This window comes from Vipera ursinii (genome assembly GCF_947247035.1).
Source record: "Vipera ursinii genome assembly, chromosome: 2".
Classification (NCBI taxonomy): Eukaryota; Metazoa; Chordata; class Lepidosauria; order Squamata; family Viperidae; genus Vipera; species Vipera ursinii.
In genome coordinates, this window is record NC_139513.1 from 251,786,586 (window position 1) to 251,812,670 (window position 26,085).

At 39.4% G+C, this 26,085-nt stretch overlaps 1 protein-coding gene across 1 annotated transcript; it reads right to left on the reverse strand.

Annotated features, from left to right (window-relative positions):
• On the reverse strand, positions 1-22,415 carry RGMB (repulsive guidance molecule BMP co-receptor b). The gene is made up of 3 exons (XM_083352576.1): positions 21,912-22,415; positions 13,316-13,824; positions 1-3,333 (listed from the first exon to the last, which is right to left on the reverse strand). Exons 1-3 carry the CDS (start codon positions 22,060-22,062, stop codon positions 2,683-2,685), a joined length of 1,311 nt encoding a protein of 436 aa, XP_083208702.1. The 5' UTR covers positions 22,063-22,415; the 3' UTR covers positions 1-2,682.
• Positions 22,416-26,085: the final 3,670 nt, after the last annotated feature.

Genomic DNA, 26,085 nt, shown 5'->3' on the forward strand with positions numbered 1-26,085 from the left:
CATGATATGTAACTTTATTGTTCTATCATAATTTAAAGTATACACTGCACGGTCACTTTTCTTTTTCACACAAACATATACTTAATAGTATAGCCATGAAGCACATCTAAAATGGTCTGCAAAATATTGGTCATACTGTGTGTTTTGTTTTGTATTCTTTTTCTCAAGCATACGTCTGAAGCCTTCTAAAAGAGACAGTCGATTGGAGTTATCTATGAAAACCAGTGTTCCCTCTAAGTATATGTTTTCTCCAGAGACCACTCACTAGCTTCAAGCTATCTATATGTTTGGCATTGACTAAAGTTCTCTTGGCTATGGTGGACTTTTAAGAACCAACATGTGTGAATAACATTTTCTTAAAAAAAAACCCAGTTAGGACAAGAAGGGAAAAGCATTTCCAATGCCACCTTTTCCAAAATATGACTTATCTCTGGATTCCTTAGTTTTTAGTTATTTGTTGTGTATGTCTGCAAACACACGCATGTGTGCATACTTCATGGGGGTTTGGGAATGCAGAAAATTAGCATACACCTGTTACTTACAATGGGCTCACATTGTAGCTACAACTCTAGACTTGTCTAACCAGACTTCTTCCACAAATACCTTTTCACTTGGCACATAAAAATATGAAAAAATTCAACTATTCTAAGACCATCATGTTTTTCTCCATACAAGACCGGAAAGGGGACAGGGGGAGGAGAAATACAGTAAGGTTGGCTTCATATTCTGTATTGCCTTAACAACTGACCAAAGGCAGAATTTTAAACATTTCGTAGCTGCAAAAATTAAGTCATATACTTGGGCCACAAACCTGAACCTCAAGTTGATCCTGACACTCTGAGATCAGGCACATTTTGAATATACAAACTAGCAAGCAATTTTGCTTGTATTCGGTGATTTTAAGTAAAAGCTTAAACTACTATGGGACTGTCACTTTAAAACAGGAAAGATTTACTCAAGATCAACAAGAATTTGCATGACATGAATCCAAGTCAAGCAAGTAAAAATATCTATGCTTAACTAGGAGAGAGTTCCAATCAGTATTACAAACTAATGCTTTCCCACTTCAATGAAAGTTACTAAACACATATGCAACTAATCCAGGCACAGGAGGATGGTGGCAGGTTCAATCTTTGACACTTCCAGTCTCAAATGCTGGGTAAAAGCCCTGCTTGAGACATAACAGTCCATTCCCAGATCAATCACCAAAGTCCAAAGGAGCATTACAGTGCAAGGAACACCATGCCTTCCTAGCACAATGCTTTGTTTTGCTAATTGCTCATTAAGTATAGCTAAAGCTGAAATGATCTGAAGCAGGCTTGTTGTCAGCCTAGTTGCCAGCATGGGAAATGATATTCTGCTAATAAGAGAGTAAGAAATACTTGTTCAGCTGGCAGTGAATTTTTATACAGATTTCTCTGTATCTAGAATATACTTTAAGGACCATAGTGCAACAATTCTAGCAAGTGTTAAGTTCTTATTGGCTGCAGCCTGTATCACAGATGTGTCATATAATAGATTGTAATCCATCAAAACTGATGTCACAATAAATCTGCCAATCTTTTTACACATCCAAAATAATGTTTATGTATATGTCTGTACTTAGCAGACCAATGCCGAAGATCTTGCAGTTGAGCAACTTGCTAAAATTGACAAAGGAATGATAATTAGGTAATCCTAACCTCCTGAGCAATATCCATTTTCTTAATTTTCTACCTTTCTTTTCAGACAATTCAAAAATTATGCTTATTACCAATTTTTATGATTAGTTGTTGCAAAAACGTTTAGGAGTAAAATGAAGCACTTAAGGCCTACCACTATCTTAGGATACAACATTTAATACAAACCACTTGAAGAGATCCATATAATTATGAAAGAGATTTGGGGCTTAGCCTCCCAAAAAAAGTTCTGGAAAGTCTTTAGGCCTCCTTCGTATACATCTGGAAAGAAAAGAGACGCAGTTTTCTATGCATGTCCTTTGCGAAATTCATAGAAAACTTACATTTTGTACTTGCATATTAAAACTCAAGTACAATTTTTAATGCTAAAAGCAATTCTTGGATGGAAGTAGAGATTTGCTGCATCAGTAAACAATAAGATGCAGTCGTGAATGCACTAATTCTGATGATTGATGGCCAATAAATGCTGCATTCCTATGAAATGGAGGCTACTGGCCTAGGGTCCAATGGAAGTCCTAGGCTTGTTCTAGACCTAGGTCTACATTATCTACCTAGCTAGATTCTTGTGTTGTCTTAAACTGGCCAAAAGAATGTAAGAAAAGGAATCAAATAAAACTTGTAAATGTACGAATTAAGCTAGGCAATACTTAGAGGGCATACTGGGTATGATATATGTACAGATGGATATATGCTTTACATATTACCTAGGTACACATAAATAGTTAATATATAAAAAATAAAGTGCTTTCTATTAGGTCCTGATGAGAGGACATTATAAAATGTTTCACCAACTGCAAAGCAAAAAATATTACAATCAAAAGAATATTACATCCAACATACATAGGAAAAAGGATAACACAATTATATACAATCCTCTGGATGTCCCAGGACAAAAAAGCATCCCTTCATATACACGGTATATACATATATGTTCTTAATATATTATGACAATATATATTTTAAAACTTTGTTCTCTACAACAACCATCAAAGAGGGGAGAATCCTACAAAAACACAAGAAGCAGAAAGCCTACAAGTCCAAATTTTGCCCTCTGAGCACTGCCCTCATTGTTGGGGAAGATGTGCCATCTCTCCTTCCTCGGATGCAGCGCCTCAACATCCTGCAAGGCACTGTGTGCAGCAGCTGTGAAATTGGCGTCACCAGTGGTGAGTAAATCAAATACGCAAGAATGAAAATAGATGTCCTTCAGCAGCATCTTCTCATGGCACTTGGTGGTTGCAGTCTCCAGTGTATATACAGAACGGGTGTGACTTGAAACCCCAGAAGGAAGAAGCTGCCCCGTCACTGGTAAAGGAAGATGCCCGCTGTCATCAATGCGTTCACTCAAGGGACAGCCATTCACACAGAGCTGCAGGTCCTGGCTCTCCTCATAAGCCAGGGCTAGCTCTTCTGGCATGCGAATGGATAGTGTTAAGTAACGGCCAAGCTGGCGCACAAACACGGTAGTTCCAATGTACCTAGCATGCATTTCTACGTATTTGCCACTCACTCTTTCCACAATACGCAAGCTTTTGGGGTCTCCATCTCCACCACTAGTAGTGCCATCTACAAAAGCTGCTGGCAAATCATCACTAACTGCCTGATACACCTTCTGATCTGTACAGTCTTGGTAGGATTTAAAGATAATGGTAATCTGCAGGGAAAACAAGAAAAACAAGAGAGTTAGAACAGGACATTTCACATGACAGCTCATCGGTATGTGTCATGGAATATATGAATTCCAGCAGACTACTTAAGAAGCCTTAAAGAGGAGCATCTATTGTTAAAAACAGAGCAATATAATTATACAAATTTCAGGAACAAGCTTATCAATACATATGGAGTGCAACATTTTCAAATTATTATTGTATAACCACCTTATCCTGGCAGTTACAAGAAGACCAAGATGCCACTATTTAAAATAGATAAACCTCAGGGAGAACCTTCCTACTTAAAAAATAGGGCTCCTTAAAGAGTAAAAGTAAGGGGGCAAGGTGGATAATTCTGTGCTGGTGTTTCAAGTCAAATGCCAAATAAGGAGGGTATTCAATGTACAGAATGACAAAAGAAGTGTATTCGGTGTACAGAATGATAAATGTAGCATTTCAGAATATATGACATTCATAAGAACTAGTAGACACAAGCACTACTATCTTAGTGGAGTGCAAGCATCTCTCCAAAATTATCCCAAGGTTGATGTGATAGAAAAATATGGCTCAATGACTACCCATAGTATAAACCATAAATGTAACAGTACAAATGACCTGAACAGTGGCTTAAGTAATTATATTTACTGGGTAGCTGTTTTCATAATACAGACATTTTCTTGACAAATAAACAGACTATGCAAGGCTTTAATAAGTTTTCATAGCTCCCTCATTTGCCATCAAACTTTAGCAACAAATCTCTTCAATAATTTAAAAGAACGATAAGGTAGAATGAAAAAATAACCGGAATTGTACGCATTTGTATGCAATTCATCCAAGAAATTTCAAAAATATTTAGAATGGATCAAAATGGATTTTATTTTATTTCCAAAAGCCTCACTAGATGAGATCATGGCTATTTATGGATATATACTTCAGAAAAGTTGAACAGTTCATCCATGGGCAATGGTGAAGATAATGGCAAAGAAATAAGTGTGCTCATTTGCTAATAATTTCACATTTTTCAAAGGTTTGGGTCAATGTAAGAGGAAGAATAATTATTCTTTTATTGAATTTATTACTCACCAATTATTACTTTAGCCCAGACACTTTCCCCTAGCGCAGGGGTCTGCATTCTTGACAACTTTTAAGACTTGTGGACTTCAGCTTCCAGAATTCCTCAGCCAGCATAGCTGGCTGATAGCACAAGGCAGAATATGTGGAGCTAAAATAAGGATGAAGTAGGAGGAGGAGAATAACCAAGATAGGACAGAGAGAATCAAGTTGTCAAGCTTGCAGACCCCTGCCCTAGTGGCTCATTTTTGTATGGCCTTAACATATCGTATAAAAATTATTGTAGTCTAAAAATCCTTATCCTAAAACAGGCAACGGTATGCTTTCCAAATGTTTTGGATTCAATTCCTTTTAACTTCAGCAAATTGGCTAACAGCAAGAATGTTGGAACCTCAGCCTAAAGCAATGAACTGTCTATTTCCACCATAGGCTCCTACACTACAGAGCTGATCTGAAATGATACAGTGAAGAAAAAGGAGGTCAAAATAGGAACCTTTTTATTCATTCATAATTTTAGCTTTTATAGCTGCCTACGTATACACAGCCAAAGCCCTAAAGAAAGAAAAGGAGAAGTTCAAGCAGACCATTTGAACATAAATGTTTCAGGAGGGGAAAACATCAAGGCAAATGTTCTCTACATATCCACCTTATGGTTTATAAAGTCATACCTGTTAAAGATTACTTTGTTCTCTCTAAGGTCTCTAGTGTGAAACTTCAGAATGCTCCCTTCAGTATTTTTCTCTCCTCCAGAGTTAAGTGTTTTGGTCTAAGGTACACGTTTATTCTACATTGCTATTTCTTCAATCAAATGCATCTAAGCTGCTTATAAGTTTACAGAACAATATAATTCTAACAAAATAACTGGTTTTCACAATCTGTCTCTAATTTCCCCTAAAGTTCCTGAGTTCATGCATCATACAGCACCTCAACTATTAAGATATTTGTATTAACATTTTTGTTAATTAATATGTCGTATTTTTATATTCTGCCTATCTTCTCAGGAACCTTGAGATGGTTCACAAAGAATTGCCCCTAAAAAAAGGGGGGGGACTGACTGCCCCAAAGTTGACCAAAGAATTCCACCTAGGTTTTAGAACCTGACCTATTCATATTTGTTCTCTCATTTTAACAGAAGCTGTCAATTAAAGAGTCAAATATTCATGATAGGAAGGGCACCACAGAATATTCTGATCAGACACTATAACCAACATTTAACCATCCCTTAACTTTTACTACATTCAGGATTCTCTCTCCTGTCTTGGCCATTCTCCTCCTCCTACATCATCCTTATTTTAGCTCCACGTCTTCCGCCTTGTGCTATCAGATTGGAATTTTCCAGCAATTTCTTCAGTCTAAATCACTTAGACTTTTAGCTGTTTTAGCCCAGCTGGACTTCAGTCTCTCAAATGCACAGCCACAGGGATTACCAGGACCATGCAACTTTGAAAGGAAGCATATGTTTACACTGTCTGTTTCTGAGCAAGAATTGAGTACTTTCTATTCTACCAGAGAAAACCACAATTTCTTTTTGAATAATCGTGTTATCGAGTCAACTCACAATGTCTCGGGACCATACTTTGGAGAAGATTTCACTAGTTATTGGTTGCATAAGCCATTCTTCTTTTGCTTTCTTTCGGGAACAGAAGGGGAGAATTGGGTAATACAATAAAACTGAGAATGAGAATAAAAGTAGCTACTTTTTAGTGGATGAAAAACTCCAGTCTCCAGCTGCGTAGACTTGGGATCCACTTTGTAATTAAACTAATGCTTCTTAGCAGAAAAAGCTATCAGCCCAAGGAAAATAAAGAGTCCTGAGCAAGTTCATTCATACCTAAAGTGAGAGATCAGTTATACAAATTGTGATTAATTAGAGCTCTCCCTTCCCTCTGCTGATCCCTTCAGCCTCACCCATCTTGCCACAAGACTAATTGCCATAATTCTCCCCATTAACGCCACTCTGAGCTATGTTCTCTTTCATTCCATAAAATGATCGTAGTTTTGTTGATTCCCATATTTTAACATACTGCATTTAGAGGTCTGAGATGGAAAATTTAAAGCAAAGCCCTGAAGAGTAAGCATACCTGCTTCCGATGATGATTTAACATTGGAGGAGCAGCCCTGTAATACTGGGCCAAATTTTATGTCTTCCACATACTACACCAATTCTTGTCACATCAAATAATAAGAACCCTAGCCCTGGCATCCAGCAGACAACTTAGTAATGTTGTTCCCAAATTCCACTTGCTAGGACAAGCTTTGGAATTTGGTCCATGTTTTGACCAAGCCATGCATAAAACTCACTTCCCTTACTATGTGTACGTCTGAGTTTCTGAGAGAACATATGATCCCATACATTCAGCTCAGGATTGTTCTGGCTCTCCCTCATTTTGTTCTCTGTAGCTCATGGGCCCTTCAGAGGACAATAATTCCCTATATCTGATCTAAAGAAAAAACAAAGGGCTACCATGTGGAGAAACCATCTGATCCTTTTGAATTGTTCTTATTACCATATAGCAAAGATATGAATGTCCAAAATAAGGCCTATGTAAGACATCCAACTACCTTGGTGCTATAGCATTCTAGGACCCACGTCAAGTAGACTTGCCTTTTGCTTGCTGAAAATGCAGCTGTTCCTTTCAATGTATCTCTAAAGGCCACATGATGCCCATTGCAATTCAATAAACTTTCCCAAGATTTTATAATAAGGGATTGCTAAATAAAGGGCTGTGATATTAGAAAGAGATGGCAATATATTGCAGTGCAGTGGTTTCAACTGAACACTCTTTCCATGACCTCATTTTTCCATTGTCTCCAGTATTGGCAAAAGAACCATGAGGAAGCAGATTACAAAATTTATCTTTTCCAAACATTTTATCTGGCTTTCTAAACAAACAGAAGCTGTCGATTTTTATTTATGTTCCGTTGGAGCCTGCTTCAGCAAAGAACTCAATTTCCCATGTTAAAAAACCTAATATTAGTACATTCACTTTTACTTTTTTCACATAAATAATATTTGTAATATCAACTGCTACATTTCATAGTATAAACTAATGTTCAATCATTTGTGTCCAAATGGGTCACAATTTTACTACATAATCAGAACTGCAAGAAAATTTGTTTCCATGTCAGTGAGAATTCCTATACTTCAAGAATTTCAGGCATATTAAAACTTCTTAATGGGTAACGCTAAAGCCAGGAGGTGGGGCGGAGGATGGGAAGAATTCAAATCAAATTTCAGAGAGGCAGACTGAGAACCTCTGCCAAAGAAATAATATATGCCAAATTGTATCCATTTACAAAGTACAACTACAACTTCACACGTGTGTGTAAGGTAATATGACCACCTTTCTTTCAAGAAGCACATTCTTCTACCTGCAACAGATCAGTTCCAAAATTGAATGATTAACACGTAAGTATTGTTGATGTCAAAGATAATGTTCTGGCAAGTACTCATTATTATACTAACTATTCCAAAGTAAACTATCCATCACATTTAAAGCTATCTGCCTTTAGTGTCTGGAATTATGAAAATTGATACCAAGATATCTGGAAAGTCTTAGATGTCATAAAAAGGAAAATAGCATTCTCTTATTCTTCTCAACTAACCTTTGCCTCTTTTCTCTCTGGATTTACTCCATGATCATGTTAGGGAAAACATAAGAAACTAAGCTTAAAACTATCTAATTATTACCCATGTGTAAAATAAAATATAAAAAAACATTCTCTCCCAAAGAGTTACAAAATTAACATGAGCTCATCTCTCCCAGAAATCCTCTGGGTTTTCTCACCTTAGTCCTGCCTTGGACAACTTAGTAGTTTCCACTAGCACCATCTTTCTTTCAGGGAGTGTCTCACATGGTATCCACCATAATCCCATTATGTAAACAATATAAACCATGGGACCCGTTACATGTTATACTGTCATGATACTGTATTTCTTCAGTATAACAGTATACTGAAGAAATAAAAATGCAAAAACTGAGGTAATTTAAATAGTGCCATCTAAATTATCCCAGAAAATGGGAGCACATTCCAGGAAACACTAATAAAAAGTCAGCAATTATTCTTGGATATATGTATTTATCAATTTGTACAGAAAGGAGATTTTTCTGGAGCAAATGACCCTCTGTTTTGATTCCCTGGACTTCCCCAACGTTTTGGAGATCTTCAACATAAGGCTACTGATCACAGTCGCTTTCCAAAGAGTTCTACTCTGCTCTGGTTTTATAAATAATAATAGTAATAGTTGTTGTTGTTATTGTTGTTATTATTATTATTGTTGTTGTTATTGTTATTATTATTATTTCAGAGAGAAGACAGGATAATGTCACTCTGTAAATGATAAGAAGTCATTCTTCACCTGTAGAGATTCAAAGTAGGCCAGGTTTACAAGCTTACTATTATTTGGTCTTTTACTGTGAAAAGAAATAATTTACTACTCTTGGATTGCAATTTTACACTCATTTATCTGAAAATCTAATCAATGAATTCCATGAGACTTAACAGAGTAAACACATAAAGGTTTGTAATGTTCCTTTTAAAGTGCTAACTGTCAATCAACCCAACTAGAGAGTTACATATATTGCACATTACTGCAAAAGTGTTACACAAGAATAGCAAATGCATTTCTTCATGGACATCAATATTATCAGAACTCAGGTGATTTTCCCCCAGAGAATGATCCCATCCTGCTTGCATATTGGGTTGCTCTGTCAATTATTCCTCCTTTAAAGGTTTCTTCAAATGAAACCTTTCAGTACCTACCCCCTCATCCTCTAAGCATGATCATGAAAATGCTTTTTGAAAGTCTCTGAACCTCCAAACACCATCTGTATTGCTTACTTGTTTCTCTGACCTAATCCATAAACTGCAATAACTTACTCCGGCACATTTGCTCTATACCACACCATTTATTATTAATAGATGATATTGCTGTGCATTTAAAACATCAATGCTTTTGTTAAACATTTCACCTCCCCTCCTGCCAACTCTCTTCCTAAACTACTTTGCTTCTATTCATTCATTTTTAATACATCTCTTCCAATTGATTCTGCAGCTCACCAGTAAGGTATACCTGGCTAAATTCTATGCCTCCAGGGATAATCCACAATACAAATGTTTGCATTCTACATTTAACGCTTACGGCTGAAGTCCAAACTCGCTAGGTGGCATTAAGGAATGTAGCTGAATCTTACTCCCCTACTAATAAATGGAGACTATAATTCTTCACCGATCTTCTGAAAATGTGTCAAAGGATTTCACCTATAGGTAAAATAGATATTACCACAGCAGTCATAAAAATGTCCTTTTGATGTATATTCTTTCAGGGCAACATGTGATGGGTTCCTTACCATGCAAGTGTCCTAATTTTATGTAATGCCCATAATACATTCATATGAGAACACTTCCTATAGATACTGAACTAAAAGACTAAGTATTGTGTGAGCAGCAAGACAAGGCATATAGCACAACTTCCCTTTCTCTAAATGTTTAATCTATGCCTGAAAATGGGTAGGATGTTGTTTGCAAGTATTCAGCAACTTAAGCAGTTAACTTTAACAAAACGGGACACAATACCAACATAACAGTTCCCTCTGCTTTTCAGATGCTCAATTCTTGACTATCTGTGGTAACCAGTGTTTTAACACCTTTATCTGCACAGGTCAATCTGATGTCACTGCAGACTAGACAGTTGCAAACATTAAGAGTCAGATATCATTATATCAACAATTATGAACATGTGATACAGTCTAGCGATTAGGGGAAGGAAAGACATGCTGAACGTGCAAACTTACCCAGTCTAGGGCTAGCCTAATCAAATATCTTAAACTTTCCAGAAAAGCATCAATATTTTATTTGTAAAGGGTATTGTGACCTGCTTCCAACTTCAAAAAGGGTGGGTTTCTATTAAAGACTTTCTGTGCTGAGATTATGCACCCATCAGTATCAGTCCTGTAATATGTAGAGCTACAAGATATAATCTTGAAATGATCAACATCCAATTTGCACAAGTTGTCCTCTTGACAAGATTCTCAACTCAGCAAGTAAATGACCACCTGCAAACCTTCGCTGATCATCTTTATTCCTTTATTAAATTCAACCATGGTAGTTCAGAATTAAAAAAAAGCATAACTTTCAGCATATTGTCATTGTATGCTTATTAATGACAGTTCTAATTCCTGAGAGCAATTGAAAATTGATGTGTGGGTATCTGGAAAAAATGTGGATACAAATAATACGGTGACTGCAGAATCCTGGGAGTTGAAGTCCATGCATTTTAAAACTGCCAAGGATGAGAATTACTGGACTAAACACAGTTAAAATTGCTGCTTCTTCCAAGTTTCCCAAGTAAAAAAAAGCCTTATTTATTTAAGGTGCACTCAGAGGAGGGTGATTGCAAAGCAGAACTCCATTTGCTTCCATGGCCTCACTGTAATGCACAACTAGAACAGGGGTCCTCAACCCTGGCAACTTTAACACTTGTGGGAGTTGAAGTCCACAAGTCTTAAAGTTCCCATGGGCGCGTACCCCTGAACTAGAGGCTGGGGCATTCTAGAAGCTTCTTGAGTTCCAAATGGTGTTTCATTTTATGCTTAGGCTTGAATGTCCTTAAACCACTGATTCACAATGTGTGCTCAGCATTAAATATGGAAATGGACTGATTTCATTTTAGATCTACAAAGGTATAGTTGCAAACTGGATTAGGCCATTCCTAAAGAATAAAATGACAAAAGAAAGAACAGGTGCACCAATTATGCAATCCATTTTAATGCATAAAATTTTTACCTGTTGTGTTCAGTCACACTGTGTGTTATGCAACTATTCCAAGTTTTTCCCGTAATTGACCTGACATGCCAATAGATGGTACTTCAGGAACAGGTCTGTCTAGCCGGCATATCTGCCTATGTTCTCAACACACAGCAAGGCAGACTGCTGAACGGGCAGTTTCAGATCATGAAAGCATGCCTCTCATTATTTTCACTTCCTGCATTTTCTGCCACAGGAGGTTTGTAAAAGATACTGGCTTTCTAAGTATTTTTTAAAGGGCAAACACCACTAAAGAAAATGACTACTTTATTCAATTATACCTGAGATGAAAGATTCAGTCCATGAGAAAGTGGGAAAATATGAAGAGAAACAGGTTTCTACCCATAGCAGCTGCTAAGAAAGCAATTCAAAAGACACACTTTGCAATATTCTTATTGGTTGCAGTTTCAAGAAAGTAAAGCCAACAATAAATAAAGACAATTTATTTCATGAAATGCTGGTTTCATCCATTAAGAAATACTAACACCTTTTATTGTTGGCTCCATATTCTGAGGGATCCAATAGATCCTACTAACCATGAGCAAGTCAGTCCTTTCAGAGTCAGTGATAATAAACGCCAAGTTGTCTATCTGATACACTGAGTGTCCTAAAGTCCATCTGCAGTGACCATCACAACAGTATCAATTTTGGGGAGATGGGAAACAATGCTCAGAAAGCCTTAAACTTAGTTCAACAGCATCTTTTTTCAATCTGGCATTGTTTCAGATAGATTGGATAGAAAACAATTCCCATTATTCACAATCTTCCCTGAGTTGCAAACCCAGATTTGCACATTTGTAATGTTTCAGTTGGAGTTACTCTTTTAAAAATAAAATTATTTTTGTCTGTCTAGCCCAGGGGGTAGGCAACCTTGGCTCTTTTATAACTTGTGGACTTCAACTCCCAGAATTCTTGAGCCAGCCATGCTGGCTCAGGAATTCTGGGAGTTGAAGTCCACGAGTCATAAAAGAGTCAAGGTTGCCTACCCCTGGTCTAGCCTTTTGTTGTGCTCCTGCCCCTTTTGGAGGGGGTAAACCTATTGAACACAGTTCTAAAATATTTTGAGTGTTAAGTCTACACATAAAACGTGGCATTTGAGTATCTCTTTTACAGACTTGTTTAGGCATGTCAGTTGAATACACACACTGGATTGAACCATTCAGAATCAGGTCATGCATAACATATCACAGACTGCCACGAATAACATTCTCGCAGATAAATAACTAAAGGAACAAGCAATCTATGATGTCCTTTTATTATTTATTTTTTCAATACATGTTAAAAAATCCTTCTGACTTATCATGTATGAAAGTAGCACATTACCAGTCTTCAATCAATACCTTATTTCCAGTGTCTCACATTCTTCCTCCCAGGCAAGTTTTCTTCAACAAAGCATTATGCAGTTCTAGAGCAAATGTACATTTCTTCATTTATTAAAGAAAAAAGCATAAGTGTTTTGGCAATGCATGATCACAGCCAGGCTGACTATGAAACTCTGGGACTTGCAATCTGAATATTTGCCAAGAACATCACAAATGCATGTCCAAAATACCACACTGAGAAACTACTACTTGCACTAAGCCAGCTTAGTGAACCAAGCCAGTAGTTTTATGTCCAATTTTACAAAATAGCCATTGACTTAGAACCACAATTGAGCTTGGAATTATTTTGAAGGCCGTCCCTCTCACCTCTCCATGTCCTACCCACATGCACAACCTGGGCCACTCTGTAACCTTTTTCCTCCCGTTACACCCTTTTCCAAAATGTGAACAAATTTTGACCGCCAAAATCCTGTCCACGAAAATTCTGAAAGCAAACACAAAACATCAAGTACACAAATCTGAGCACTCTTATTTTCTTTCCAAAACTGTACACACCACAGTACCACAAGAACAAGTTTGTTCAGATCAGTTGCAAATTGCAGTTGAAGGCTGGCCAACACTGCCTTCTTTAGTTGCCAAAAATCAAGCTCATTTTCTCGTTGACAATGGAGTGTACACCACAGCAGTTACTACTTTCAGCTATTCTGGAAAAAAAATGTACACTTTCACAATACTCCTGACTTTCTGAAGCTAGCTGATAAAACATGACATCTGACACCAAGCATACCTTATTTGTTGCAGTAGCACTGGATCCTGGGACCACAGGAACATTTGTCACCTGCACTGATAAATAGTTGTTGTCTATGAGCGGCCAAGCCCCTTCCACTTTGCATGTCTGAAAATGATCCTTAAAGGTCCGTAGATGGGGATCTCCAAACAAGCCACAGAAAAAGTAAGTAGGGGGAATCTGCTCTCCTCCGCGATAATCTCTGGTTCCCTGACGGCCGCTGTAATTGCAAGGATCATGAGTAACTTCAGGGTTAGTAGAGGATGTTGGACCATCTTTAGAACAGTTTCTCTGGCTCATGAGATCACCAATCCCCAGCACAGCAGAATGATAGACCAGGTTGCCGCGGCAGACTTTGGAATTGCGATAAGTACAAGCAGAATAGGCCCGGAGGGCTTTGCAAAACTCCACATCAAAGCCATCGATGGCTGAGTTCAGGTGAGACGTTAGTGATACAAAGTCTGTAGTGCACTTCTGGATTCGACATGGTGTCTGCAGCTGACAATCACCTGAGTAAGAAGATTGAACAGAGAAATGTTAGCATTTAATATAGTTAACTTTTGTAGGAAAAGACCCCAAACCCCTTTAACACAATAAAGAATCAATGGGAGTCAAATGACATACAAATTTAATAAACCACCATCATCTATCCAGGACCCTAAGTGCATGTAGCTATATTGTAGCAACAGCCATTTGTTTTCACAATAGCACATTAAAAAAAGGCAGCCTTACCCTACTTATGGTTATTCAAGAATAAATCCTACCAATTACTGAAGAAATTATTCCTAATAAAGGACAAGTAGGACTACAGCCTTAATCTATGTTCAATATCTGTTCTAACATGGATAATCAGAAAATCTAGAGTGATTTTTTGACTGATCTTGAATATATCTGATTGGAACCAGTTTCCCACCACATATGTTTCTTAGTTTAACAGTATATTCAAAAGTATTGTTTCTTAAAAAGCCTTTAATACAGCATCTGTCCCCAAACATTTGAGTGGGGGAGGACATGATGATAAATCTAGAAGAGGTATAAAGAGCTTTACAGTATTTTATCAGCCCACAATCTTTATCTGTAATTCCTTTAGCAGCTACACCAACTTTATTCTTTGAAACATTGGGAATTTTTAGGATTCAGTGCTGCTTCACTACGTTTTTACAATTCAATTCAATTTTAAAAATTAATTAAAAATACTAGCTTCTACTTGCCTGGCTTATAGAAATATTCATACAGTGACAGTAAAATACTCTTCCTTATTTTTTTTTAAAAAATCACTCCAATCTCTTTGTACATAATTCACTAAAACACACATTTTTAGCCAAAGCCTTCTATTTGCAAAATGCCCTAGAACAGACAACTGAAAGACGTATCTTCAGTTTCCCCAATTCCAGAAACATTTTATTATAATTAAAATAATTTCCAATCAGCACGTGTTTATCAATATCAAATCCAATCAAGATTGTTTTGTTTAAAAAAATATTTTAAAGCAACTCTAAGAACAGTGAGGATACAGTTTGACCCCAAATTAAAGCACATTCTACAAATGTCAGGAGAGATTTACGTTGAAAAATCAGTGGAAGAGAATTCAGAACATTGTCCCAGAAAAAAAGGGACTAAAAGCTTGCTCAAATATGGCTGGCTGGTGTTCTTGTCCTAAGAATACTTCAGTGCCAATTTTAAACCAAGAGGGTTCAGGGAACTTAAAACTTTTCTATCACCCCTTCATATTTCAGTGAGAGTCAATAATTCCTTACCTTGGTAACATTTACACTGCAATATTTAAATTGAAAAGATGCACTTTGACGTACATTTTCTTTGTCTAAATACCTGCCTTGTCCAATTACACTGTAAATTACTCTCCATATTATTTGCATTATCCACATTTGGTGCCCACTATATAGACAGCATGGGGGTGCAATGGCTCAGCGATTAAAGATGCTGAGCCTGTCACCTGAAAGGCTGACAGCCTGGGTTTCAGATCTGAGTGCTGCAGGACAGGGTGAGCTCCTGCCCATCTAGTAGTTCGAAAACATGCAAATGCAAATAAATAGGTAACACTTCTATGGAAAGCTAACAGTGTTCCGTATGCCTCAGCATCTGGCCACATGGCCACAGAAATGTCCTCAAGACATTGCTGGTTCCCTTGGCTAAGAAACGGAGATGATCACCACCCTCTAGAGTTGGAAATGACTGGAAAAGGGAAATCTTTATCTTTATATAGACAGTTAAGCCTAATCATTTCTAATAGGCTTATGATGGAGAACCAAGCACATGGGTGACAAAAGACAGTTTGTTGAGCTTATTGTCTCATATTTTTACAGTAAATTGCTCTAATAATAATCACTATGTATCGAAGATACTATTCATTCTCCCCTCTTCAGTCGTGTCCAATTCTTGGTGACTTTATAGGCAAGTGCTCTCCATGCTACCTTGTCAAGCACAGCTTCTTTTAGTTGTTCATCTTTGTATCAGCTTTGATGGTTTCAAGCCAGCGAGTTCCTTGCTTGCCCCTTCTTCTTGATCCATAACCATTCCTAGCATCATTCCACTTTTCCAATGAATTTGCATGACATGGCCAAAATAAAGCACATGGAATGTTGTGATTTTGGCTTCTAATGATTTTTCTGGTTTTATACAATTAAGGACTTCTATGTTGGTTGTTCTGGCTTTCCATGGTATACACAATAATTTACACCAGCACCACACTTCAAAGTTCAATTCCTCTTCAATCAGCCATTCTTAGTTCCAACTCTCTCACACACACATCATTATAGGAAAGACTATTGGCTATTCCTGCCAATTTGGTGCTGTCTGCAAATTTAATGGGGAACTCATCAAGTTTCCAAATGACACCAAGCTGGTAGGAATAGCCAACACTCCAGAAGACAAGCTTAAGATACAGGAGGATCTGGACAGACGAACATTGGGCACTATCTAACAAAATGAAATTTAATGGTGAAAAAAGTAAGGTTCTACATTTAGGCAAGAAAAACCAAATGCACAGTTATAATATACCTCAGCGGTGGTGAACCTATGGCACATGTGCCAGAGGCGGCACTCAGAGGCACCTCCCTGCCCCCCCCTTCCTGAAGGCACCATAATGCTGATGTGCCCCTGGCACTTTGCCATACAAAATGGGTTTTGGGTTGTGGTTTGGGCACTCGGTCTCTAAAAGGTTCACCATCACTGGTATAGCTTTTTTTTTTTTACATATTTCAAACTACCGGTAATCAAAAAAGCAGTTTCAAATATCCAGAACAGATCATCTCTTTATATAATATAGTATTCTCTTCATGATAAACTTCTGAAGGATCTAAAAAAGCATTTCACACCTGTAAAACCATCCCATTTTCAGAGAAAAAGCTAACTATATTTAGCTTGTGCATTGTTATGCTGGTCTGTGACTATGATAAAAATTAGACTGGTATGCCTATTTACTAAGAAGTATTCAGCAATGAAGCAACAAAAGCTGTTTTGGAGTTTTTAGTCATGTAGACTAAATAATGGGCAAAGGAATACTGATAATATATAATTATATTAGTTGAATTGAATTGAACTGATGTATTCATTTAACAGGCCTTCTGATTATATTCCCTTGTGATCCATACAACAGCTTTCAAAGAGTACTGCACCAATTTCAGATTGGGTAGCTTTAAGTTTATTTAGTAATTGAAAAATTCATTAATTTACACTAGGTTTATTTCCAAACTATAATCAAAGTATCAAAGACCAGCTATACTCATGAAAGTTTTGAACAAAAATGATGACAAAGTCAAAGATGGCACATTATTTTTTATTCAGTTAGTTCACATGGTGTAATAAGATGGAGGTTTGTTGTCACTGTGAATTGTGGGGTGGGAGAACAAAGGGAGGCTCAGCTAATCTCAATGTATACATGGTTGTACTTTTGACAATAAAGGTTCATTATTCAACTTTGTCCTCTAAATACCCTAATCCTAGATTTACCTACTTTTATTTACCCTGATTTTTAATTGTGGTTTCCCTACTCAGGTGGTTGTTTCCAAGCTCAGATTAAACTCAAAGGCACATAGGAATGGAATTCTTAATAAAATTATTTTTTAACTTTGGTGGGAATTGTTACTTGGGTTTAAGTAAAATTGAGTCCTCCATTAACAACTGAAATTGGGCCAGACAACTCTGCTAAACATGGTCATTAAATAAACATGTGACCACACATGACCTATGTCAATTCCACTGCAGCAGTTAAATAAATCACTCCTGACTGTGTTGTCACATGACTGCAACTTGGGACTTACTACTGTCTTCCTCATTGACTCGGCTTGTTGCAAGCTGGCTGCAAAGCTCACAAGTGGTGATCATTTTGCCACAGGATGCTTGAACCATTGTAAATGCACATCAACTGCCAACCAGCTGAATTGCAATCACATAACTAAGGGGATGCTATGACCATTGTAAACCTACTTTTCCAGTTATCCAGGACTACCTGTAATTACAAGTGAAATCATCAATACTATCAATTTCATGCTAGCTGAGGAATTCTGGGAGTTGAAGTTAAAGTTGTTAAGGTTGATGTGTATTCTGTTTGTTCATATAGGGATTTAAGTTCTAGTGAGTATATCCTTAATTTAAAGTTAAATTGTGAATAATATGAAAAGATCAATTGCACTTGAAGTGTCAAATGCATATACCAATCATAGATCATCCATAGCCAATTCCTACCAAACTAATTTCTGCTCTTTCAAAAGTCATACAAACTAGAGAGCACTGCCTACTGTAAGTTTAAAACTGGACGGAAACTTAGCACTTCCTCTCTCCAAAGTAGAAAAACAAGTCACTGTTGATTTTCAAACAAGAATCATCATAACAAAAAGCTATGTTCAAATAATTGCAGAAATATGACTATGAAAATGGAATGAATGGATACTTTGGTTAAAATGTGAGAGAGTTGTAGGCTGTGGTGCAATACTTTAATCAGACTTTCTACAATCCTATAATTGAACCACCATGCAACTGTAGATAAATTGTGTTTGGATACAGAAAAGCATTTGATTGCTTTTCTGTATCCAAACTATACAACAGATTATATCAAGAAATTAATTTTAAAAAAGTTCTATAAGAACAAATTTAACTATGGTCATCAGATCATATTCTTCACCTTCGTTTTATAATAATATAAGAAGGATGCTTCTTTTCCCCTATCACTCGAAATCACAGACCAAAAAATCCAATTTCATATCCAACCTTTCACAAAAGCAATGCTCATGAATGGTATCATGAACGGTAATACTACAACCTACAACCGTTGCCTCAAATGCTTTCCTGTATGTTGGATTAATTTATATTCCCAATCCTGCTCATGAACATGATTTAAGTTCCCAGTTCACAAAGAGAGTCATGGAAAAGGGTATTTATGAAGTTAGACTCAAATTCACTTGTTGGGGCCTTTATAACATTTTTAGAAGCAAAGACACACTGACAGAATGTCTGACATTAAAAAGAAATATGCATGCAATGTAGTAATGTAACATGACTTCAGATTTTTTAGTTCATTAAGTAAATTTTAAAATTCTCCTTCACAAACAATCCAGATGCACAGTATGTTGAACAGTGTTTCCTTACTCTGTCAAGATCTCCAAACCACTATTGCAGCTTTTAGAAACACCTACATAGCTAATATTTATCTGCCCAGTTTGTTATAACATGAGTGGCTAAATGCTTTAAATATATAGACACCTAAACACCAGGATTCCTGTTGGCCACAAATACTGAGAAAGGGGGGGAAGGGGGGCAGTTGTCTGATTGACTGTATTCCTACATTAAAATATAAGCCACGAGTTGCAAATTTCAAATGTCAGAAGAGCACCATTTCAGATTAATACATTTTCATTAAGCTTATTTAAATAAAATGTGTTAATCTGAAGAAATGCTACCAAACTCTTCCCGACTTTTGGCTATCATAGACTAACACTGCTCTTCTGGGGGGGGGATCATAAAAAATACAAAGGCTAAGCTATAACTAATCAATCCAAACCATGTGTTAGTATTTTCAAAATATTAAACACTTAATCTATGGCCTGAATGGGTAAACACAGTCATAGATTTTGAAACGACTTTTTACCGCATGGTTCTTTTTCATCTTGCTGAAGTACAACTGCCACACCAGATCAATAGTACTCTCTTTTGCACCGTACATACGTACATTTTTTCCCCATTTTGTTCTGAAAAGCTATCAATTATTTAAAAGCCGAAACCGGTCAATCTTTACTTGCAGAGAATAAGAGACGACTCTTAGAACCGTTATCTGTACTAACTTCAGTTGAGGTTCCCCCTCGTAAGCCTTCTTTAACTTAGCACCCTGCCAAGTTGTTTTGTAACCGTTAACTTTTCGAGTTATCGCTGGGAAAAGCTTGGTTTGTATGCTCTCACACCAAGCTACCTCGCAGAAAATAGACGAACAAGCTTCGTTCAAAATATGCCAGAGCCCAGGATACGTTAGGAAATATACAGGGTTCCAGCCGCGAGGAGGAGCCGGTGTTAAAAGCTCCCGTAGAGCAGGGGGTCTTCAAACTTGGCCCTTTTATGACTTGTGGACTTCAACTCCCAGAATTCCTCAGCCAGCTTTGTAGAGCAGGGGGTCTTCAAACTTGGCCCTTTTATGACTTGTGGACTTCAACTCCCAGAATTCCTCAGCCAGCTTTGTAGAGCAGGGGGTCTTCAAACTTGGCCCTTTTATGACTTGTGGACTTCAAATCCCAGAATTCCTCAGCCAGCTTTGTAGAGCAGGGGTCTTCAAACTTGGCCCTTTTATGACTTGTGGACTTCAACTCCCAGAATTCCTCAGCCAGCTTTGTAGAGCAGGGGGTCTTCAAACTTGGCCCTTTTATGACTTGTGGACTTCAACTCCCAGAATTCCTCAGCCAGCATTGTAGAGCAGGGGTCTTCAAACTTGGCCCTTTTATGACTTGTGGACTTTAACTCCCAGAATTCCTCAGCCAGCTTTGTAGAGCAGGGGGTCTTCAAACTTGGCCCTTTTATGACTTGTGGACTTCGACTCCCAGAATTCCTCAGCCAGCTTTGTAGAGCAGGGGTCTTCAAACTTGGCCCTTTTATGACTTGTGGACTTCAACTCCCAGAATTCCTCAGCCAGCTTTGTAGAGCAGGGGTCTTCAAACTTGGCCCTTTTATGACTTGTGGACTTCAACTCCCAGAATTCCTCAGCCAGCATTGTAGAGCAGGGGTCTTCAAACTTGGCCCTTTTATGACTTGTGGACTTCGACTCCCAGAATTCCTCAGCCAGCAAAGCTGGCTGAGGAATTCTGGGAGTCGAAGTCCACAAGTCATAAAAGGGCCAAGTTTGAAGACCCCTGCCGTAGAAGGACGCCTTTCCACCGCGATCGTTTTCTTCGCTTTCCCCTCCCGATATCCTCCCCTGGCAGCGGCAGCAGCAGATCACGGGAGCCGAGGCTCCTCTCTTCCTGCCCGCGGAGGGAGCGGCAGCCAGAAGAGAAACCTGATCCTCGCTCCGACTCAAGTAAACACCCGGGCAGGGAGGGCCCGACGCCAATCAAACCCCGACGCCGCCGACGCCCCCTCCCCAGAACGCAGCCAACTCCGCGCCGGAGGGCTCCGTCGAGCGGAGGCCGAGACACTTTTTGAAACCCGGGCGAGGGACGTTTTTTTTTTTACACAGCCGGGAGGGAGGCCCTCGAGCGCGTCCAGAGATTCCCCGGATTCGTCAGATCAAAACAAAGGCGCTTTCTAGCTAGCGGGCGCAACGAGCCTGCCAACGATCCAAACTCTTCTTTCCGTCCCCCCCTCTTTTCTTCCAAGTGGATCGTTCCAAACTGCAGCGAGGCAAGAGTCCGCCTCCCTCCCAAGCCGGAGACTTTCTTCCAAGTTTACTTTGAAATATTCGCCGATAAAATCACGGTTTTTTTTCTCCCAGAAGAATCCAAAAAAGTCTCACGAGACTCCATTTCTCTCTCCCCCCCCCCGCCTTAAAATAAAATTAAAAAGTCGAAATGCTTGAGACGACTCTGTTGGGGCATCCCCTTCCCCCCACCACCCCCGCCCATCTATTAATTAAAAATCAATTAATTTAAAAGAGCCTTGGTGGAGCAGTGGGCTAATGCCTCCTTAAGTAACACCAGCTGCCTGCAATTAGTGCAGGTTCGCATCCCACCAGGCTCAAGGTTGACTCAGCCTTCCATCCTTCCGAGGTAGGTAAAATGAGGACCCAGATTGTTGGGGGCAATTAAGCTGACTTTGTAATAATGCCGCTTGGTGTGTGTGTGAAAGCCCTAATAAACAGGCATATACATAGAATGAAGGCTACTGCTAATTAAATTTGAGGGGATGGGAGATGCAAAAAAAAAACATAGCTTTAAAATGCCACTTGGGGTGTGTGTGAAAGCCCTAACAAGCAGGCATATACATAGAATGAAGGCTACTGCTAAGTTTGTAAAGCCGCCCTGAGTCTTCGGAGAAGGGCGGGATATAAATGGAATTTTTAAAAAAAATCCCCATTAAGCCCACCTCGAATCTTTTCCCTCCCCCCTCCCCCCCCCCGGGAAAAGGCTCCCGGCTGAGAAAGGGCGGCGGCGCTTAATACCTGCGTGTAGGAGCAGCCCGAGGCTGAGCAGCAGAACGAGGGCAGCCAAAGGCGGGGCGCGCGGTCGACGACCGGGGCGGCGTTGCTGCTCCTCAACCTTGGCGGCGGCGGAGGCGGCGGCGATGGCGCAGAAAGGGGCCGCTGTCCCCATGCCCGTCCATGCAGCTCTCCGGGATTCCAGCGGCGGGTCGGCGGGGCTGAGGCATGAGCGGGCCGACGGGCCTCCGCGCTTCCTCTTTTTCCTCCTTTCCGATTAACCCCAGGGGGGAAAGAGGCCGCCGGGCCACACAAGGGAAGGAGGGCCGAGGCGGGGCGGCATCGCGGAGAGGCAACGAGGAAGGAAGCAGAGAGAGAGAGAGAGAGAGAGACACCGAAGTGGGTGAGCGGGAATTCCAGAAAAAACGAGGCGAAAGCGCAGATCGGTCGGGTCGAGCCCTCCTCGCTACCCCGTTACTGGGGCGGCGGAAGACTTCTAGCGAATCAGGAACCCCCCCCCCAAAAAAAAAACAACCACCCGCCTCCTGCCCGATGGGAACAATCTCGGCTCCGCACACGCTCCCGCTCGCCCGCCCGCCCCCCCCCCCGCAGGCGCGAGGCTCCGCCCGGCACGCTCTCATTGGCTCAGAGGGGCCGTCCAATAAAACCGAGGCCGCCCTCGGGAGGAGGCCGGAACTTAACAAGCCACCTAAAACTGGCTGCTGGAGATGATCCGTTGTTGTGCTCTGGCCTCTTTAGACGTCGTTTGGAAGATCGGAACGAGAGAAAGGAGCACACTAGACAGCCTCTTTTTTTAAAAAGAGAGATGCCGTTGAAAAGCTGTTTCTTGAAAGACTCTGTGTAGCCCAGGGGTAGGCAACCTTGGCTCTTTTATGACTCGTGGACTTCAACTCCCAGAATTCCTGAGCCAGCGCAGCTGGCTCAGGAATTCTGGGAGTTGAAGTCCACGAGTCATAAAAGAGCCAAGGTTGCCTACTGTAGTGTATGCCTCCCAGCATACACAAAGGGACAGCACAGCAGGAGGCTGATGGTGCAGATCAGCAGAGGGGTTGGACAGCTCCGGGCGATAACTGCTCACTCAGGATAAGCCTAATGAGTTAAGCTGTTGACAGCCCCAGGCACGGTCAGCCTGGTGGGAAGCCAGGATCTACACCCATTGTCACCTGCGCTGGCAGGAAGCCCAGGTTTGAACTGATTGGATGCCATCCACCTGGGCAGGTATAAATAGACGCCAGGCTTCCCTGTTTCCCCAGTTCGTTCTGTTCAGAATAAACTCATCTTTACCCCAGCTCTGTGTCCGTCTCTATGTGAAGCACACGACTTTACACCTACCCCTGGTGTAGCCGATAGTGCTGAAAAGACCCTGAAAATAGTTACTGGCGGTGTGCCTAAATACTAAAGAAATTCGTCCAATAAGTGCTCGCTTCAGGCAAACTGAGGAACAGGGGGGGGGAGAGAGAGAGAGGAGGAACGATGTGATTCCACTCTTTTCTCCCTTTTTTTTTCGCGCGACACCCAAATTGCAGTTCAGGCAAGAACTCTTAAATGGAAGGCTGGTCAAGCTCTCATTCCAACTCGGAATGCTCAAGCGAGTCCGCAGGCGGTGTGGTCGTGGGGGGGAGGGCAATGGATGCCTTTCAAATACACAAGCAATAATTTCTAGTAATTTGGTGCCCCTGATTTATGAGCAATAGATTTGTTTTTCTTTTTAATACAGTGAATACTTCATTAAGCATTAGTTGAAGTGCTGGCCTTTAAGAAAGCAGAGTTAGAAGTAACTCCCGTTATTCCGCATGATGCAAGATGTTTTGTTCATAATTAAAACTGCAGCATTCCGATTGTTCAAGAACTCACTGCTTGTACAATGAGGCTGATCTCTTTTTCTGCGGATCTAATTGAGCCGTTAGAAGAATCCCATTTTAATCAGTTGCAAATTATATTAGCCAAATATCTACTTCCAATATATGGTAATTCTGAGGAAATAGTAAATCTTGCAGCTCTGCAACTTTAAAGTGGCTTAAACAACTTAATGAGAACCAATCTACAGTAGTGGTTAAGGCCCCGGACTGGGTGACTGTGAGTTCTAGGCCTGCCCTAAGCATAAAGAGTCAGCTATGTGGCCTTGGGCCAGTTACTCTCAGCTCTAGGAAGGAGGCAATGGTAAATTACTTATGAAATCTTGCCAAGTTGCATTGGTTAGTCCAGGCACTGGCCTAAAGTCTGCAACCAACTCCAAGGCACCCAAAAAAGTTAATTGAAGTAACTAATCTAAATTTTAAAAGTAATTTCCTTAGGAGTGTTAGAACGGTGGCTAGTAAGAAAGCAGTTACTGAAATACGTTTTAGAGATTTGAGCAACTTTTTTTCACCACTATTTTTTTTAAATCCCATTTATATCCCGCCCTTCTCTGAAGACTCAGGGCGGCTTACAAGCTTAGCAGTAGCCTTCATTCTATGTATATGCCTGCTTATTAGGGCTTTTGGGCCCCCCCAAGCGGCATTATTACAAAGTCAGCTTATTGCCAACAATCTGGGTCCTCATTTTACCTACCTCGGAAGGATGGAAGGCTGAGTCAACCTTGAGCCTGGTGGGACACGAACCTGCACTAATTGCAGGCAGCTGGTGTTACTTAAGGAGGCATTAGCCCTCTGCTCCACCAAGGCTCCTTAAACTGATACTAGTCAGAAAAGTTTATATTTCATTGATATCAAAATTAATGTGAAAAAATATCAATTCTTAGAAAATTGCTTGTACTAGACAGTTTTTAAGCCTGAATGGGCAGTCCAGTCACATATTCGAGAGAGCCAGTTCATTGTATTTGTTGCCTGCAACTCCCATCCTTGTAAAAGGCTCCTTATCCTGTATCTTTTCTCTATGCAAGGTTACAGATAAAGCAAATCTTGCCACTGCTTATCTCCATACAAAGCTCTACTTGTTTAAAAAAATTTATGGATTGGTCCATTCAAAGTACAGAGATAAGACCAGGAAGTAATATATTTGCTCATGCAATTGTCTTTCAACACACAGAAGCCAGGGAGCAAGAGGAGATACATAATAAAACTTGTGTTGTGATTTTAGGATGCAAACCCATTCCTTTTGTTAAAAAGTTTTGGCTTTAGATAAATACATAGGGACATGAATAAAATACTATATAGTACAGCAACTCAAATATACATGCAGAAACTTTGGGGTCTTGTAGTGGAATTTACTTCTAGTGTTCAAGGTGATAATCTAAAAATACTCAATTTTAAACAGATGCTTCCCATACACACAGTTTGTTACGCTTTTTTTTAAGCAAGTATTTATTGGAGGCCTGTTGTATTTCTACTTGTACTCACTTCAGAATCCTGGGATTGGCTAGTACAGTATATATATGAAAAAAACTAATAAAATATGGGTGTGGCTAGGCTAAGATTGTCCCTAGGAAATCCCTATCACTCTGGCAGGGTGAGGTAAAGGCTGAAGCAGAACTTGATTTGCATAATCTTAGTCACTGATTTGTAAATCAATTTCTGTACACTGTACAGAATTGTAAACTTTAATTTATTATACTATGACAGCTATTCAGAGTTTATTCATATAGTTATGTCTGAATCCTGTTTATGTATCATGGTCATTCTAGTTGCAGTAAAGAACTAGTACCTCTTACTTGTGCCTTAGTTCATCTAATTCATTGGATATTTTTATCATTAGCAAGGTAATATTTTATACTTTAAAAGATTTTAGGGAAAAGTCATATCTTACAATATGTAAATAAAGTATTCCATAGATATAACATTTCAAGGATAGTGATACTCCAACCTTTGTATCTATTAATGGTTTTGGCAATTAACATTTTTGTATTAATTCTGTGAAAATCCTTACACTAACTTATAAGATGGACTTGCTTGCACAGTTAATATATTAATGTAAATGCATTACATAAATACTACTGCTGGAAGCAAATTCCACATGAAGAAACCTGTATGAGAGCTGACATTTCCTATGCTACCTTGTACTGCACAACAGTCTTCATACTGTAGAGGGCATTCTTGAGTTATTGTAAACATTGTGAAACATTACTGCTTTCGCTTAAAAAAAACTGCATGTCATCAAAAAGGCTTTACAGTATTGATCAACTATAAATATAGAAAATATTAAGCTTGATACATTGCATTTACATATTTTGCAACTACAG